At 44.3% G+C, this 19,408-nt stretch overlaps 1 protein-coding gene across 3 annotated transcripts in view; it reads left to right on the top strand.

Moving 5' to 3' along the window:
• Positions 1-19,408, top strand: part of LOC138759108 (transient receptor potential cation channel subfamily V member 6-like) — a 66,677-nt gene that overhangs the window by 33,217 nt on the left and 14,052 nt on the right. For all 3 annotated transcript variants that reach the window (XM_069929019.1, XM_069929018.1, XM_069929017.1), the window contains 5 exons: positions 1,128-1,214; positions 10,366-10,442; positions 16,027-16,192; positions 17,615-17,681; positions 18,439-18,707. In XM_069929019.1, coding sequence (XP_069785120.1) covers positions 1,128-1,214; positions 10,366-10,442; positions 16,027-16,192; positions 17,615-17,681; positions 18,439-18,707 — 666 coding nt within the window. The remainder of the gene's footprint in view (positions 1-1,127; positions 1,215-10,365; positions 10,443-16,026; positions 16,193-17,614; positions 17,682-18,438; positions 18,708-19,408) is intronic.

Below are 19,408 nucleotides of genomic sequence, written 5' to 3'. Positions count from 1 at the left end.
GGAGTTTAATCTGGATAAGTGTGAACTGACGCGCTCTGGAAGGTTAAACCTGAAGGCAGAGTACCTGGTGGATTCTTAGCAGTGTAGAGGGTCAGACGGACCTTGGCGTTCAAGACCAAGTTGATATGGTGGTTAAGAGGGCATAAGCCTTCATTAGTCAGGGGACTGAGTTCAAGGGCTGAAAGGTAATATTGCAGCTCTATAAAAACTTTGATCAGATCACACTTGGAGTATTGAGTTAAATTCTGGTCATCTTATTATAGGAAGGATGAGGAAGCTTTGGGGAGGATACAGAGGTTATTTGCCTGGATTGGACAACATGTCATCGGAGAAAGGTTGACTGAGTGAGGACTGAGTGAGTGACAAAGAATGAGAGGTAACTTAATAGAGACATAGGCAGAGAGGACAGCCAGTATCTTTTCCCCAGGGCAGCCACAGCCAATACCAGAGGGCATTGGTTTAAGGTGAGTGGAGGACAGCTTAGGGGAGACATCAGTTTTTTTAAACAGAGAGTGGTGGGTGGCTGGAATGCATTGCTAGGGATGATAATGAAGGCTGATACACTTAATAGACTCTGGGACAGGCATATGGATGCAAGAAAAATGGAGGTTTATGGACTGTGAAGTAGGGAAGGGTTAGATTGCGACTGGAATAGGTTTATACAAGTCAGCACAATGTAATGGGTCAAAGGGCCTGTGATGTAATGTTCTCTGTTCATTGGGATGCCCTGACTCTGTGGGGAAGGACCTCTTTCCTTGGAACCAATGCACAGAAACTTCAAAATTCACCAGCACTAAGTCCAAAAACTACATCAGAAGAAAGACACACCGTCCTAGTGAGCATTTGTGTGGAGTTTCTGTTCTTTTCGAACTTGCTTAATAAATTATTTTTGAATGTGCTGAAGAAATGAACTCATAATGACCCTAACATTGCTCGCTGATATTGATCTATCAGAAACCAATTGCATCTCAATGAATTAATTCCACAAGATTTACTATTTGCAGTGACATAAAGCATAATGCCCTTAAGGTGATCATTCATTGTAAAACGAATAAGTCAGGGTCAGTTCTAATACAATTAAAACTCTTTATCCTTTGAATCATTTACTCTCCATCTCTTGTTTCCAGCTGTGCTATATATCAAAAGAAGATTATGTCCGTTTGGTGGGGGAAATCATTTCTGTCTTTGGAGCCATTGCAATCCTTCTTTTCGAAGTAAGAATGCTTTTTTTTCTTTGTGGAACGCTTGAGGGGATGGAAACCATCATTGAATTAAAAAATATTCCAGCCAAACTGAAATCAATAACAATTAGAAAGTAGATCTATCGATTTCGATTTGTGCTGGTTGGCCCAAATTATGTTGACTTGGAGGGAGCAAAGACTTTGAGAAACACAAGTGTGTACAGTATAATTATTCCTTTAACCAGCAGTGGGGAATATGCGATCGACTTTGATAGTTAAAAGAATGGGAGGGTTGTGGAGGCCAGGTCAATGGGAGTAGGCACCATAACAGTTCGGTTCAGACTGATGGGACCGATGGGCCTGTTTCTGTGTTGTAGTTCTAATACAGGTTATCTGGTTAGGAGTGATGTACTGATTAACAACCTAACCATTTATTACAGAATGTAAAAAAAAACCTGTTTTTTCCAGTGATACAGGATCAGAAATTAATAAGAATTAAAATTATTCAGTCCCACCAATATGGATTGCACAGTGGCAATCCAATAGAGCCCCGTCTCATGGCACTGGAGACCTGGGTTCATATAACCATATAACAATTACAATACAGAAACAGGCCAGTGCGGCCCTTCTAGTCCATGCCGTACACCTTCTCCCAACTATTGACCCGCACCCGGCCCATTAACTTCCACACCTCTCTCATCCACATACCTATCCAACTTTTCCTTAAGTATTAAAATTGAACCAGAATCTACTACTCCCACCACCCTCTGACTGAATAAATTCCCCCTCACGATTCCCCTAAACTTTTCCCCCTTCAATCTCAATCCATGTCCTCTTGTTTCAATCTCCCCCCACTCTCAACGGAAAAAGCCTGTCCACATTGACTCTACCTGTCCCCCTCATAATTTTAAATACCTTTATCAAATCACCCCTCAATCTTCTACGCTCAAGGGAATAAAGTCCCAGCCTGTCTAACCTTTCCCTGTAACTCAAATCCCGAAACCCAGGCAACATTCTCGTAAATCTTCTCTCTCTATTTTGTTAATATCCTTCCTATAATTTGGTAACCAAATCTGCACACAATATTCCAAATTTGGCTGCACCAATGCCTTATACAACTTCAACATGACATCCCAACATGACACCTAATCTATATGTGACTCCAATTTCAGGGAATTATGTCCCAGAATTCTTAAATCCTTTTGTTCTGCTGCACCCCTCAATTGTCTATCATTTAACGTGCATGACCTTTGCTTATTGGTCCTACCAAAATGTAGCACCTCACACTTATCAGTATTAAACTCCATCTGCCATCTTTCAGCCCACTCTTCTAACTGTCCTATATCCTAGTACAAGCTTTGAAAACCTTCCTCACTGTCTACAACACCACCAATCTTAGTATCATCTACATACTTACTAATCCAATTTGCCACCCTATCATCCAGGTCATTAATATATATGACAAACAGCAGTGAACCCAGTACTGATCCCTGAGGCACTCCACTAATCACCGGCCTCCAATTTGATAAACCATTTTCCACCACGACTCTCTGGCATCTCCCATTCAACCATTGTGGAATCCATTTCACTATTTCAACATTAATTCCTAATGCTTGAATCCTTAACTAAACTCTTATGCAGAACTTGTCAAAGGCCTTTCTAAAGTACATATAGACAACATCCACCTTCTTAGTAACCTCCTTGAAAAACTGTAAGATTTGTTAAATATGATCTACCCCATACAAAACCATGTTGGCTATTCCTGTCTATCCAAATAATTGCACATACATCTCTAAGAACACTTTTTTTTGGAAAAAATTATTTAATTTCACATATGCAATCAAACATACATAAATTTCTTATTCAAAAATATTAAAAATTAATACTTGGTGAATTTTTATTTTTTTCCCTCCCATGCTCCCCCCTCCCTTCAACAGCCTAATAGAAAAGAAGGAAGAAAAAGAGAAAATCTGGATATTATTTATAAAAACTTACTAAAAATATCAAATAAAATCTAACAAATATTACTTTTTAGGAGTTGGAAGATTCAGGTTTGGTGATTACAACCTAATTTCTACAATTTGAAAATATGATTTCCAAATCTTTTGAATAATTTCAAATTTATTAAGTAAATTATATGTTCAAGTGGTTTACAACAGCCAATTTCAGTCTGGCCACCTACTCATTCCCAAATACGAATCTGACTTCCAAGTTACTGCCACGCATTTTCTAACTACTGCTAAGGCTATTTTAACAAATTCTTTTTGATATTTATTTAATTTCAATTTCAATTCTGTGTCAAAATTATTTTCGAGGGAAAAAAATTTGGATATTGAAGAAAGAGCACTCTCCATTAATTTACCCACCACCAACGTCAGACTCACTGGCCTATAATTACCAGGTTTAATTTTAGAGCCTTTTTAAAACAGTGGTACAACATGAGCTTCCCTCCAATCGCCCGGCACCTCCCCTGTGGCCAGTGACACTTTAAATATTTCTGTCAGAACCCCTGCTATTTCTACACTAACCTTCCCCAATGTCCTGGGGAATATCTTGCCAGGACCCGAAGATTTATCCACCTTGATTCTCTGTAAAATAGCCAATATTAATTAAGCCAGTAGAGCCTCACTAATCTGTAGATTATCCATGACCTTACAACTAGTTTTCCTTATTTCACCTGACTCAATATTCCTTTGCTTAGTGAATACTGAAGAAAAATAATCATTTTAAATTTCCTCCATCTCTTCTGACTCCTCACAGAGCAGACCCCCTTCTGATCCTCAAGGGGTCCAATTTTATCCCTCACAATTCTTTTACTTTTAATGTACCTGTAGAAACCCTTTGGATTTATTTTTACCTTGCCTGCCAAAGCAGCCCCATATCTCCTTTCAGCCTTTCTAATTTCTTTCTTAAGATTTTTTGAAAATTAGGGTTAGGGTTAGGGTTATACTTCTCAAACACCTCATCTCTTCCCTGCTGTCTATACCTGTTGTACAATTCCCTCTTCCTCCGATCCAAATTCCCAATTCCCAATATCCTTTAAAAACCAAGGCTCCTTATATTTTCTAACTTTTCCTTTAATCCTCACAGGGACATTTCGACTCTATACCCTCAAAATTTCTCAGTTTATCTGCTACATCCTTCCCAGAAAATAAATTCTCCTAACCCACACCTTCTAGATCCTTTTGCATCTCCTCGAAATTAGCCTTGTTCCAATCAAGAATCTCAACCTCAGGTCCAGCCCCCTCCTTCTCCATAATTAATCTAAAACTAATAGAATTATGATCACTAGACCAAAAGTGTCCCCCAACCAAAACACTTGTCACCTGATCTATCTCATTCCCTAATAGGAGATCCAATACAACCCCCTCTCGAGTCGGTTCTTCTATGTATTGATTTAGAAAGCGTTCCTGAACACAATAGACAAACTCTAACCCATCCAGCCCTTTTACAGTCAAAATGTGGAAAGTTAAAATCTCCTATAATCACCACCTTATGTTTACGACATATATGTGATCTCCTTACAAATTTGCTCCTCTAATTTTCTCTGTCCAGTAGGGGGCCTATAATACAGCCCCATTAGTGTTTTCATGCCTTTCCCATTCCTCACCCACCCAAACCGCTCTCTGATCCATCCTGCCATAGCACCGCTGGAATGTTTTCTCTAACAAGCAATGTGACTCCTCCACCATTTATTCCCCCTGTTCTATCACATCTAAAGCATCGGGATCCTGGAACAATTCGCTGCCAATCATTCCCCTTCTGCAACCAGGTTTCACTGATGGCTACAATATCATATTTCCATGTGTCAATCCTGCTCTAAACTCATCCACCTCACTCACCACGCTCCTTGCATTGAAATATATACACGAGAGAAGGTCCCTACATTCACTCCTTTGATTACCATCTACTTTTACTACCTCCTCTCCTTCATTAATTTTAACAATCTGATTCCTCTCTCCCTTCAAATCTCATTGTCCTTCTACTCTAATCTCCGTATTCTCATTCTGATTCCCACCCCACCCCTGCCAAACTAGTTTAAACCCTCCCCAACAGATATAGCAAACCAGTCTGTCAGTGGTTTGAGCACTGATCTTGTAAACGAGGGGTTGTGAGTTTGTTCCTCGCTGGGGCTTAATCTCTGTGAGGGGAGCTTGAGAAAGTGGTGACTATAATAATAATATTATTGTGGTTTAAAAATTTATAAATAAAGTATTCCAAAGAAAAGACAAAGTGGACTCTCTGTTTGCCTTATGGTAGACAAAGTTAAAGAATTTAGTACTACTACCTTTCCAGTTCAGGTGCAGCCCATCCTTTTTGTAGAGATCAGACCTTCCCCAGAATAGATCCCAATGATCCACAAATCTGAACCCCTGCCCCAACTCTTTAGCCACACATTCATCCACCACATCTTCCTGTTCCTACCCTCTCTGGTGCGTGAAACAGGCAGCAATCCTGAGATGACCACCCTTGAGGTCCTGCTTTTTAGCTTCTTCCCTAACTCCATATATTTTTCCTTCAGGACCTCATCCCCACTTCTATCTATGTCATTGGTCCCCAAGTGGACCACAACATCCGGCTGCTCACCCTCCCCCTCCAAAATGCTGTGGACTCGATCAAAGACGACCCTGGCAATTGGGAGGAAACTTACCCAACAGGGAGCCCCAATTTCATCCTGAAAACCTTTTATCTGCTGCCCTAACCAATGAACCCCCAATTATGAGCTCTCCTCTTTTCCCCACTTCTTTCTGAGCCAAGGGCCCAGCATCCATGCCAGAGACCTGACCATCTCGACATCCCTGGTAGGTTATTCCTCCACAACAGTATCTAAAACAGCATATTTATTAACAATGGCCACAATGGGACTCTGCACTGTCTGTCTGTCTCCCTTCCCTTTCCCCACAAACACCCAGTTAGCTGAGTCCTGTCTGTTTGGGGTGACCATCTCCCTGTAACTCCTACCTATCATCCAGATACATCCAAATACAACTCCAGTTCCCAACAAGCTCTCCCAGGAGCTGCCTTTTCCAGGTGTTGCCAACAGGAACATTTGTGCTGTCCCTGACTTCCCAGCATTGGACGAGCCCAACTGCCTCCAGTGAGGAGTGGCCAGTGAAGAGCAGCCCAGTGAGGAGCAGCCAGTGAGGAGTGGTCCAGTGAGGAGTGGCCAGTGAGGTGGCCAGTGAGGAGTGGCCCAGTGAGGAATGGCCCAGTGAGGAGCAGCCCAGTGAGGAGCAGCCCAGTGAGGAGCAGCCCAGTGAGGAGCAGCCCAGTGTGGAGCAGCCCAGTGAGGAGCAGCCAGTGAGGAGTGGCCAGTGAGTGAGAGGCCCAGTGAGGAGCGGCTAGTGAGTGAGTGGCCCAATGAGTAAGTGGCCCAGTGAGGCTCCAACTCGTAAATTAAATTAAATTAATAAAAATGAACTTACTAACCTGACCTCATGGGAGCACTTCCCTATCCTCTGCTTGCTGAAGTCTATGGAGCCAACGCCTGAATTCCCCACTCCTTCTCTGGGCCACTCACACATTGTGCCACTCCTCACTGGCCACTCCTCACTGGGCCGCTCCTCACTGGGCCGCTCCTCACTGGGCCGCTCCTCACTGGGCCGCTCCTCATGGGGCCGCTCCTCATGGGGCCACTCACTCACTGGGCCGCTCCTCACTGGGCCACTCACTCACTGGCCGCTCACTCACTGGCCGCTCATCACTGGCCGCTCATCACAGGCCACTCCTCACTGGCCACTCATCCAGCTACTCCCTTTTTAATTGTCCTTGCTAATAACCTTGAGTCCACAAATCCAGTATTTTTTTCCTGCTCTCTTCACCTCACATCACATGCCTGCGCAGTCAGTCCCTCTTTTCTTTTAGAGGTACATTCCTGACCTTGGGTGCTGCGCATGTGGAATCTGTATGTTCTCCCTATGTGTTTCCTCCTGTGTCCAAAGGATATGCAGGTTGATAGGTTAATCGGCCATAGTGTGTTGATGAGTGGTGGGAGCTGGAGGGACTTGGTGAGAATGTGAGGAGAATAACAATTGGGATTAATGAGGGTTAATCAATGGGTGGTTGATGGTCAGAGTGTCAGGCCATTCGTCTGAGTGCTACCTGTACCATATAACCCAGTACTATTTGTCGCTTGGTCTGGTGGTCAGCGACTAAGTTGGTTCCACCTGGCTTGCCTGGTGCAGAGTTAGTCAACACGTGCTGTGAAGCACAGAAAAGGCCTCCCTGCCCATTCACTGCAGCAGAACTTCCTCCAGCCACCTTGGACCTCACCGTGCTGCTGGATCTGGGAAGGGATGTCGAGAGGGTGGGTCTGGACCTGTGCAACCCCTACTCACCTAAATCCATTCATGCACATGCTGTTCCTTTCTGAGGAGTGGGGTATCCTCATATCAAATGCCACAAACTGACTGAAAGGATCCACCATCATCCTATGGGATGGAGAGCTAGAAGGTCAGCACAGAGTTGGTGGGCCACAGGGCCTACTTCTGTATTGTATCTCTCTAAGGCACTGAGATTACTGGTGGTCTGGAATCAAAGGAAGCATGCTAACCTTGCTGCTCTCCCTGATAATGCCCGTGTTTAGTGAAAATACATCAGCACTGGTTACCGAAAATGGAGAGTTCTAATGACAGATGGTTTTAAATATAATCAAGAACAGATCATTTTATGTAACCAACAGTTGATGTGCTTATTATTTGACTTGTTTGAGGCATTTCAGCCTTAAACAAGATCAGATTTATCTCCCCATTCTACTCAACAGTGAAACATACAAAATGCTGGAAAAGCTCAGCAGATCAAACAGAGGCCTTTATGTAGCAAAAATACATAACTGACAATTTCTGGCTTGAGCCCTTCATCAGGGTGTGAGAAAATGTCGGCATTCGTCAAAACAAAGAGTGGGGGTGGGTGGAGGAGTGGTGTGGTGGCAAAGGCAGGAGATGATAGGTGGAGAAAGGAACGAGGTGACAGCGGCGACGAGGGGCTGTGTGGGTGAAAAACTGGAAAGACATGAACTGGGGAGAGGGGAAAGAAAAGGCGAGCAGGTTTAATGGAAAGCAGTAAAGTCAATGTTCACGCCATCTAGCTGGAGAGTGCCCATTTGGAAAATAAAGTGTTGTTGCTCCAATCTATGGGTGGTCAGGGTGGGACAGTACATAAGGCCATGGACAGACATGTGACCACGGGAGTGTGACCCGGAATTGGCCACTGGGAGGTCACTGTGGTTTCGAACAGAGTGGAGAATGCCACAAAGGGTGCACTGGATAAACTAGATAAGTCCTCTGGATGTACAAAAGAAGTGTTGGTTCATATGAAAGGCCTGTTTGGGTCCCCGTACCATGGTGAGGGAGGAGGTAGGGTGCAAGTGTTGCACCCCCTGTAGACACAGGGGAAGGTGTCAGGGGTATGATGGGTGGGGAGAAATGAGTGCACGAGGGAATTGTGGAGAAGTGCCTGCAGAACCCGAGAGGGGAGGAGAGGGAAGAATGTGTCTGGTGGTGGGACACTGTAGTAAGTGCCAGAAATTCTGGTGGATGATGTGTTAAATGTGGAGGCTGGTGGGGAGGTAGGTGAGCATGAGGTGGATTCTAGGATTGTTGCTTCTTGGGACTGAGGGGGCCAGGGCAGATGAGCAGGAAATGGAGGAGATGCGGGTGAGGGTTAAGTTTATAGTGGTGGAGAGGAAGTCCCGTTTGTGGAAGAAGGCAGATATTTTACAAAATCTGAACTGCAAAACCTCATCTTGGGACCAGATGTGGCAGAAACGGAGAAATTGAGAGAAGGGGATGAAATCCTTGCAGGGGGCAGGGTGTGAGGAAGTGAAATCCAGTTAGTTGTGGGAGTTGGAGGGTTTATAGTATATGTCATTAGAAAGTTTGTCTCCCGAAATGGAGACACAGGGATCCAGGAAGGAGAGATTGTTATTGGAGACGGAACAAGTGAGTTTAAGATCCGGGTGGAAATTGGCCGTGAAATGGATGAAGTTGACAAGGCCATCATGTTTGCATGAGGCAGCCCCAATGTAGTCATCGATATACTGGAGGAAGAGTTGAGGGGGTCTTGCTTGTGTTGACTTGTAGCATGAATTGCTCCACAAAGCCCACAAACAGGCAGGTATAGCTACTACTTTGATTTGGAGGAAGTGGGATGAGTTAAAGGAGAAGCTATTTAGAGTGAGGACAAGTTCTGCCAGGTGGAGGATGATTGTGGTAGAGGGTGACTGGACGGGTCTTTGGTCCAGGAAGAAGTGAAGTGCTTTCAGATCTTCTGTGTGGGGGATAAAGGGATTGGACATCCATTGTGATGATGAGGAGGTCTGGTTCAGGGAATCTAAAGTCAGTGAGGAGATGGAGAGCTTGTGAGGTGTCGAGGATCTAGGTGGGAGGGATTGGACCAGGGGAGAAAGAATAGAGTCAAGGTAAGATGAAACTAGTTCGGTTGGTAGGAGCAAACAATGGGTCTGCCAGGATTGTTGGGTTTGTGTATCTTGTGTAGAAGGTAGAAAGGAGCAGTGCAGGGGTGGGAGAGAATGATGTTGGTAGCTGTGGAAGGGAACTGACCAGAGGTGATGAGATTGGAGATGGTTTTGGAGACAATGGCTTGATGTGTGGTCATGGGATGATTGAACTAGGGTCACCCACTCTCTATGGAGGCTGGTTAACAAGCAGTTCTTGGCTGAAGAATAGAAATAATAGTGGTGTTGGGGAAAAGATGTGGGAATTGGTAGTAACGATCCATCTACTTATGTACGCTCAACCCAAGTTTTAGAAAGGAGGGTCATGTAGGAAGAACAGCTGCTAATTGTGTAAAATAAACTCCACAAAACAATATGCTAATGACCAGAGTTTCTTTTTTGATATTGGCACGAGATATAGGAATGGAATTAGGTCATTCGGACCATTGTGTCTGCCCCACAAATCATGGCTGATATATGATCCATTTCATTCTCCTGCCTTCTCCCCATAACCCTTGATACCCTTCCAGATCAGGAACTCTGTCTCATATCCCCAAGGACTTGGCCTCCACAGCCTTCCACAGCAATGAATTCCACAGTTAACATATTAGCCAAGATGCTGGCCAGAGACTAACTTTTACTGGGTTGAAAAGATTTGAAAGTAAACAATTGGTCCGAAATATAAATAAGTAACTTTTCTGAGTACTCATTTCATTTTTCTCTCTCAAGACTGTTGACTTTTTACGATATGGAACACTAGGATATTTCGGGAAGACTTTTCTTGGAGGCCCATTCCATGTTATAATGTAAGTTCAATAAAAATTCAGAATCAGAATCAGAATTTATTGTCATGAACAAGTTATGAAATTCATTGTTTTAAATTTTAATTTCGACGTACAACACAGTAACAGGCCATTTCGGTCCAACGAGCCCATGCCACCCATTTTCAAACCTATTAATCTACACCCCACCCAGTATGTTTCAAATGGAGGGAGGAAATTGGAGCCCCTGGGGGAAACCCATGCAGAGACGGGAGAACATGCAAACTCCTTACAGAGAGCGTGGAGTTTGAACCCTGGTCCCGATCATTGACACTATAAAGGAATCGCGCTAACTGCTACACCAACTGTACTGCCCATTTTACAGCATTATTACAGTACAAATATTCATAAAGGTGACATTTTGAGCGTACAGAGTTTGTATGTTTCCTGTCAGGATTAAAGGCAAGCTTCACAGGTGGAGGGAACCTTGGTTTTCGAGGGATATTGGGGACCTGGTTCAGAAGAAGAAAGAGGTGTATAACAGGTATAGGCAACATGGAGCAAATGAGGTACTTGAGGAGTATAAAAAATGCAAGAAAAACCTCAGTAAAGAAATCATGAAGCCTAAACAAAAAGACACAAGGTTACTTTGGCAGACAATGTGAAGGAAGATCCTAAGGGTTTGTACTGTAAATGAAGAGCAAAAGGATAGTAAGGCATAAAATTGATCCCCTTGTAGATCAGAGTGGTCGGCTTTGTATGGAGCCAAAAGAGATGGGGGAGATCTTAAATGTTCTCTTTCTCACCAGTATTTACTCAGGAAATGGGCATGGAGCCATACAGATTAAAGACGAGGAAGTGCTTGCTGTCTTAAAGTAAATAAGGGTGGATAAATCCCCAGGGCTTGACAAGATATTCCCTCAGCCCAGGGAGGCTAGTGTGGAAATAGCAGGGGCTCTCACTGAAATGTCCTTAGCCACAGGTGTGGTGCCGGAGAAGTGGAGGGCCAGCTCACGCTGTTGCATTGTTTAAAAAAGGCTTCAAAAGTAACCCTGGAAATTATACGCTGGTGAGCTTGATGCCAGTAGTAGGTAAATTATCAGAAGGTGTTCTAAGAGATTGGCTATACATTTATTTGGATAGCCAGGGACTGATTAAGTATAGTCAACATGGCTTTGTGCATGATAGATCATGTTTAACCAATCTTACAGAGTTTTTCAAGGAGGTCACCAGGATAGTTGATGAAGACTATGGATGTTGTCTATTTGGACTATGAGGCTATTGAGAAGGTCCCACAAGAGAGGTTCGTCAGAAAAATTCAGACGCTGGGTATTGATGGTGAAGTAATGAATTGGATTCGACAGTGGCTGGATGGGAGAAGCTAGAGAGTAGTAGTGGATAATTCTTCTAAGATTGGAGGCATTGTGGACATCAAAGAATGTGTCTAAAAGCTTGTAGAGGGATCTGGCACAGCCAGTAAAATGGGCTGAAAATGGCAGATGGAATTAAATGCAGACAAGTGTGAGGTGTTTTGTTTTGGAAGGATAAACCAAGACAGGACATTCATGGTAAATGGTAGGGCTTTGAGGAGAATAGAGGGATATGGGAATACGGATATATAATTCCCTGAAAGTCTTTGGTGACATACTGCACCTCCTCAGACAACTCACAAAGTATGGCCGCTGGTGAGCCTTCTTCATGATTGCATCGACGTGGCTCCAGGAGAGATCCTTGGAGAATTCAAAGTTCTTGACTCTCTCCACTACTGAGTCCTCAATAAGGAGTGGGCCGTGTTCCCCTGACTTCCTCCTGAAGTCCACAATCATCTCCTTGGTTTTGCTGACGTTGAGCACGAGGTTGTTGAGCTGATCTATTCTGCTGACAATTGTGGTGTCATCGGCAAATATGTAGATAGCATTTGAATTGTGTCTTTCCACACAGTCATGGGTGTATAGTGAGTAGGTCTATAGGCTAAGTATGTATCCTTGGGGTGCACCTGTGTTGATAATCAGTGAGGAGGAGACATTGTTTCCAATTCCTTCTGATGAGGGAGCCTGGTGTGAGTCCTTCAGCTGCCGAGCTGTTATACAATCTATTACATAGTTCTGTTAGACCACATCTGTTCAAGATTTCATAACCTTTAATAACCATGCGTTTCAGTCAGCTATCAATCACCATATAAATTTCTCGTTGATGCTCCACTCCCTCCATCACCCCAGTGGAGATAATTTCCTGAACTATCTTCAAATCATCTCTCTCTAATTTTAGAGCAATTACCCTTTTGCAGGATTGAAAAATTGAATTGAATTTTTCATTGTCACATGTACAGAAATAGAATGGAAACCTCGATTTTGTATGCTATCCAGCGAGTCAACCAATATAGTCAACAGATACTGGAAGAATAACAGGGCTGCAGGGGATTGTGTTATAATAAAATCAAAGCTCCTGGTGAAGGATCACTGGACAAAAGTCTAGGGTGCAGTATTAAAGAGAAAAGGACAGTTAGACAGTGCAATGGCATGTCCTTTCAAGGGCCTGATAACAGCAGGAAAGAAATCATCTTTGGAGATTTGTGTTTATATCTGTCTGATTTGATGGAAGAGTTTAATCAGGATGGGATGTGCAATAGGCATGGGGTGTGTAATCAGGGTGGAATATTTTGTAATCAGGTGGGATATGTAATCAGGGTGGGATGTGTAATCAAGGTGGTGTGGCGGCGCACATCCTCATGGCGAACCGGCCCCGCTTGTATCACCACGTGGCGGGGCAGCCATGGGGAAATGGCATCGTCAGAGGTTTCTCTCGGACTCCAGCATCCCTTCCAGCGCGCACCCTGGGCAGCGATTATGATGTCACAATGCACCAGGTGACTGAGCTCCTGCTGCCCTTAAAGGTACGTGCTGAATATGAATAAAAACAGTCGTTAACGATCCTCAACATGGTGGCTGTGTTCCTCTCACTGCTCACACCACCACATTGGTGACCCTGACGAGCCCAGATGTTTCTCTGGACTCAAAACACCATGGATTCACCAGTGGTTAACACCATCTCCATCAAGCTACCCCCCTTTTGGACCCACTGACCGAGAATGTGGTTCAGGCAGGCGGAAGCACAATTTCAACTCCACAACATCTCCTCAGATGCCACAATGTTCTATCACGTCGTGAGTGCTCTGGATCAAGATAAGGCAGCGAGGGTGGATCAATCATCCACCACCCACTGGCTATGGGCAAGTACACCGCCCTCAAAGATCTGCTGCTTGGAACTTTCAGGCTAACTCCCCAGCAATGGGCTTCCAGGCTCCTTCACCTAGATGGGCTTGGGGACCGTAGTGCATCGGCGCTGATGGATGAAATGCTGGACATGGCGGAAGACCACAAGCCTTGTTTTCTCTTCCACTAGATATTCCTGGAACAGATGCCGGAGGACATCCAGCTGCTCCTCACAGATGAAGACTTCTCAAACCTGAGGAGAACAGCACCCCACACGGATGCCCTCTGGTGCATGAAGAGGGAGAACGAGGCAGTCCTCAACCAGGTGGCATGACCAGGAGCCTTACGACTGCAAACCGCTCCCAAGACCAAGCCAGAGGAAGGCCAGTCAACCTGGTGTTTCTACCACCAGCGCTGGGGAGTGCAAGCCCGTAAGTGCCGCCAACCCTGTGGGTTTCAGGGAAACGACCAGGCCAGCGGCAGTTTATGGCTGTGACGGCTGGCCACACAAACAGCCTCCTTCGTGTGATGGACAGAACCACCGGCCGCCGATTCCTGGTGGACACAGGGGCTGAGTTCAGTATCCTTCCCCCCCACAGCATTAGAGACTCACACCCGATCTCGAGGTCCAACCCTGCGGGCAGCCAACGACTCCTCCATCAGGACCTACGGCACCCACAGGGCACAGATCCAGATCGAAAAGGAGAAGTTCCACTGGGTTTGTCCTAGCCTCTGTGGGCACCGCGCTGTTAGGGGCCGACTTCCTCAGAGGTCACGGCCTACTGGTTGATATGAAGGGCAAAAGACCGGTCAACGCCCGAACATTCCACTCCACCCGACTGAACACAGCAAATCCCGCAGGCCCGAAATCGCCACCATAGATGCCACCAGGGATGAGTTCAACGAGATCCTCCATGAATTCCCTGCCATCTTAGAACTACGGTTCAAAGCTGGCCTGCCCCAGCATGGGGGTCTTTCACCACATCACCACACAGGGCCCCCAGCTGCATGCTAGAACCAGACAGCTGCTGCCTGAGAAGCTCCAGCAGGCAAAGGAGGAATTCTCTAGGCTCCAGGAACTGGGAATCATCTGGCGCTCGGACAGTGCCTGGGCATCGCCACTCCATATGGTCCCAAAATCGTCCGGGGGCTGGAAACCATATGGGGACGACCGTCAGTTGAACAACACAACCACCCCCGACAGGGGGTCCTGACTCACATACAGGACTTTTCCGCCAACCTCCATGTCGCATGGGTCTTCCCCAAAGTGGAACTCATGTGGGGATACCATCAGATCCCAGTGCATTCAGACAACGTGGATAAGATTACCATTATCACCCCTTTTGGCCTCTTCGAGTTCCTGCGTATGCCCTTCGGTCTAAAGAACACGGCTCAAACATTCCAGCGCCTCATGGATGTGGTTGTAAAAGACCTGTACTTTGTGTTCATTTACCTGGACGATATTCTCATTGCCAGTCACAACTCCAATGAACACAAAGCCCACTTCCGCGCACTCTTTGCCCGGCTGGCGGACTTCAGCCTCACGGTCAATGCAGCCAAATGCCAGTTCGGTAATGAGTCCCTTCAGTTCATGGGGCACACCATTTTGGTGGCTGGGGCCACGCTGGCCCCGGAGAAGGTAGTGGCTGTTCAACAATTCCCCAAACCCACCCACCCTGAAAGGCTTCCTAGAGTTCACGGGGATGGTGAACTTTTGCCATCGTTTCATGTTATTGTGACATCATCCCTAGTCTCTCCTCTGTACTCTCTCTCTCATCATTGCTTGAGATCCGGTCTTCAATGGTATTGTCATCTGCATGTCTGTTGATGGACTTAGTGTATAAAGAATTAATAACAGCTTGAGTACAAAGCCACATGGGGCAGCAGTGTAAAGGATTATTGTGGAGGAAGTGTTCATTGAGTTGCGGAGCGAAAACTGCTGAGTCCAGGAGTTTGGAGATGAATATGTTTGTGTTGAGGACAGAACTATAGTCAATCAATACTTAATTTGAGCATTGGATTACAATAATAGCTAGAAAATGCTTTATCTCTGCTTGACTTTTCAGACTGTGGAATAATTATAAATGTTCCTTAAATCTGCTCTCAAGAGAATCCAAGCCCCATCCTGATGCAGCTCGACCTGCCGAGTATCACTATTTCTCCAGAGTTTGTGATGTTTCCATATCTGATCCTTCATTATAGAGTATAATTTTCCATCAGTAGTTCTAATTTAAAAAAAATATATATAAATAGAGTTTTTGCATTTAAAATGTGGTCTCTCAGCATTTAGAAGATCTTCCCACCTTGGCTCTGAGTGAATGATTTTGTATTTCCCAACAATGAGCTTTTTTTGGCCACAGTTCATCCACCCCTTTAACCATTGTTTCCCCTCTCCCCCACTCCCTTTCACTCAACAGCATCTGCTACGCATTCCTGGTGTTAGTGATTTCTATCCTTCGGCTGACAAGTGCGGGCGTCGAGGGGTTATTCATGGCTATTGCCATTGCTCTGGCCTGGTGCAATTCCATGTACTTTGCTCGAGGATTCCTGGTACTTGCGCATTTTCCCATTCTACTCCAAAAGGTAAATAAACCAAGTGTTTCATCTAAACTATACAGTAAACCAGACAAAGCCAGACTATGGTCCACACAAACACTCATAATACACAGTGGATAAAAGTACACTATACATAAAGAGAGAATATAAAATAAATATATATGATTATTTTTCAATCATTTACTTGTTTCATTTATAGAGACCCAAGGTTACAGGATCAATCTCACAGCCTGTGAGCCTGAAGAAGCTATTTCCCAGCCTGGCAGCTCTGATTTTGATACTCCTGTAACTCCTTCCAAATGGCAGTGGGTCAAAGATCCTGTGTGATTGCGCAGCACAGTTGGCGCAGCGGTTAGTGCAACGCCGTTACAGTGCCAAGATTCGAATCCTACACTGTCTGTAAGGACATTGCACGTTCTCCCCGTGTCTGCATGGGTTTTCCCCATGGGGTCCGGTTTCCTCCCACCATTTGAAAAATGTACCGTGGCTGTAGGTTAATTGGGTGTAATTGGGCAGCACAGACCCGTGGGCTGAAATGGCCTGTTACCGTGCTGTAATCTTTCTGGCTGTTTTGCTGATCCTCTGTATACATGTCCAGCCCGATGCTTTACAGCTTATGTATCACACACTGATGCTGAGAGGAGACTGACTCATTGTGTTATGATGGGGGGGGTGACAGCTTTACCTTCCTCAACTGAAATCTTCTGTTCATATCAAATAGGGAGGGTATAAAAACTGGGAGAGACAGATAGGCATAGAATGCTCCAAACCTTTACCATGCAGTGTACAGTGGCTCAGCTGCCACCTCAGAGCTCCAGTGAGCTAGATCCAGTGCTGGCAATGGATGCTGCCTGTGTGGAGTTTGCTTGATCCTCCGGTGACCCTGTGGGAATCCCCCCTCCCCACCATATGTAGGTTGAAAGTGCATTAAACCACTGGAGGTTGTCCAAAATGTGTGTCCGAGAGGTGTAATCTGGGGTTATTGATGAGCATATGGAGAGAATATAATATAGACACAGGAGTCTGCAAACGTTTAAACCTGGAGCAAAACAACAATCGACTGGAGGAACTTAGCAGGTCAAGCAGCATTAGGACTAAGGATTTTAATCAATTATTTTTATCACACTGATGTGGTTCAGCCCTGTATAGCTATTCCGAACTCAGTTGTGTATTCATCTTTATTTTCCATTAGACTACTCTACCTGAGGAGGCTTAAAAATCAAAGACCACTGGTAATACATTCACAGAGCTTTAGTTTCTCTACTGTCTTAAGGGACGTGTTGTTGTACATCCATATATTTATTTTAGTCAAGAAATTCATGAGAAATGTTCAATCTCTGCTCTTGCGAGACTTTAACTCGTGTTCACAGTGCAACATACAGAATTATCTGAATATTCAGCTTATTGGAGAAAATATTTAATTGACAGCTTTCTCTATTTGCTCTGCAGATTATTTTGGAGAAATTTTTGACGTTTGTAATATTGATGGTGATGGTTCTGATCGGATTTACCACAGGTAAATCAAATCGTATTATTTACCCTCAAAGTGATGCACTGGTTGGAATTTCCCCTTTCGGCTGCATTTTTGAAATCGAGTTTATATTTGAATCAAACAATCACAGTTATAATATGAAAACTGACCTGGACAAATCCACTTCAATCCTTTCTTCTGCAAAGCCACCTCTTTGATCGTGACATTGCTTTTATCACCGATGCGTCTGCCCATCAAAGGATCTATTACCCTCTACTCTGAAATTGCTGTAGTATGGTTAGGAGTGGGATCCTCTCTCTGATAGTGTGGCCTTCAACACTTCAATAATGAAGTGAGAGGAAATTTCAGGAATATGGTAAAATGGGAGTGACCTGGATCCATTTTTGACAGCTGAAACTATATAACTTCCATCTATGTTGCGCTATTTATGATTCTATGACTTTGTTTTTCAAAATTCTGACAATTTTAGCATTGAACACTCTCTGGAACCTCTTTGAAAAGGTGAATATCCTCCCATGCTGTAAATTTTCATTGGTTCTAAAATGATCAGAATCCACCCACAGCAACTGACTTCATGAGCAAGTTCCACACCATTCCACCATTAGTAACATCTAAAGGGCATCAGTTCATATATTAGTCCATCCCCATAGTATTCCTTTGGGCATGCATTTTCTCTCACTGTACCCATGCACAAGTTATCCTTAATTTTCTATGTATTGTGTGGCATTTTGTAAAATCATCTTTTAATCCCCGCAAAGATAATGATTTCTTCTCATTTCAGCATTTCATTTGTTATTCCAAGAACTTGACCCTTCTGAATGGATTGAATTCAATGGCTATAAGAATCTGATATTCCTGATCTTCATGCTTTTCTTTGGACTGCTTGACATCCCGCTGAACTATGACAAATACACCCCCTTCATGGTCAAGATTTTATATGTGTCCTACATCATGATGACTTTTCAGATGATGGTCATTCTCTTCATCTTCTTGATTGCCCAGACTCTCAGGAAGGTGATGAAGAACTGTGACGTGCTTTGGCTAGCCCAGGTATTGGGTTCACACTTATTCATTTGTTCTGTTTGTACTCAGAGTGCTGGAAATAAATGAGTTGACTTAAAGTGACATCCACACAGCCATGCCGCCCCTCTGCTTTCCTGCCTATCCTTTTGATTAACTGTGTATCCTTGGACATTCGGCTCCCAATGATATCCATCCTTCAGCCATGACTCAGTCACGGCCACAACATCACAACTGCCAATCTCCAGCTGCTCTACTTTATTCCTTATGCTGCATGCATTTAAATACAAAACCTTTAGCCCCTAGTTAATTCATGCTTTCATAAATTGTTCTTAGTTAATTATTTAAAGTCATTCATATGGAGTGAAATTTAAAAAAATCCCTACCTTCAGATCAATACTGGTGAGCTCATTCAGTTGAATAGGGCGACATGAGATTCCACAGCTATTTGCAGCCATAAAGTTAAGGCCAAACACAAATCCACCCAGCTCCATAGTTCTGCATCTCACTGAATTCCTTCAACAGTTTACCTGTCTAATTGCCTGGTGTATTTTCATGGCAACTTTCAGTGATTCATGTACAAGAATACCCAAGTCCTTCTGAACCTTTTAATTTTTCCTTCCTATTTTTCTACCAGAATGGATGACTTCACATTACTCCGCCATGTCATCACTTCTCTCTCGCTCTCTCGCTCTCTCGCTCTCTCGCTCTCTCGCTCTCTCGCTCTCTCG

Source organism: Narcine bancroftii, chromosome 3 (genome assembly GCF_036971445.1).
Source record: "Narcine bancroftii isolate sNarBan1 chromosome 3, sNarBan1.hap1, whole genome shotgun sequence".
Classification (NCBI taxonomy): Eukaryota; Metazoa; Chordata; class Chondrichthyes; order Torpediniformes; family Narcinidae; genus Narcine; species Narcine bancroftii.
Note: the sequence above shows the minus strand (reverse complement) of the source record. Positions and strands in the feature narration are given on the sequence as shown.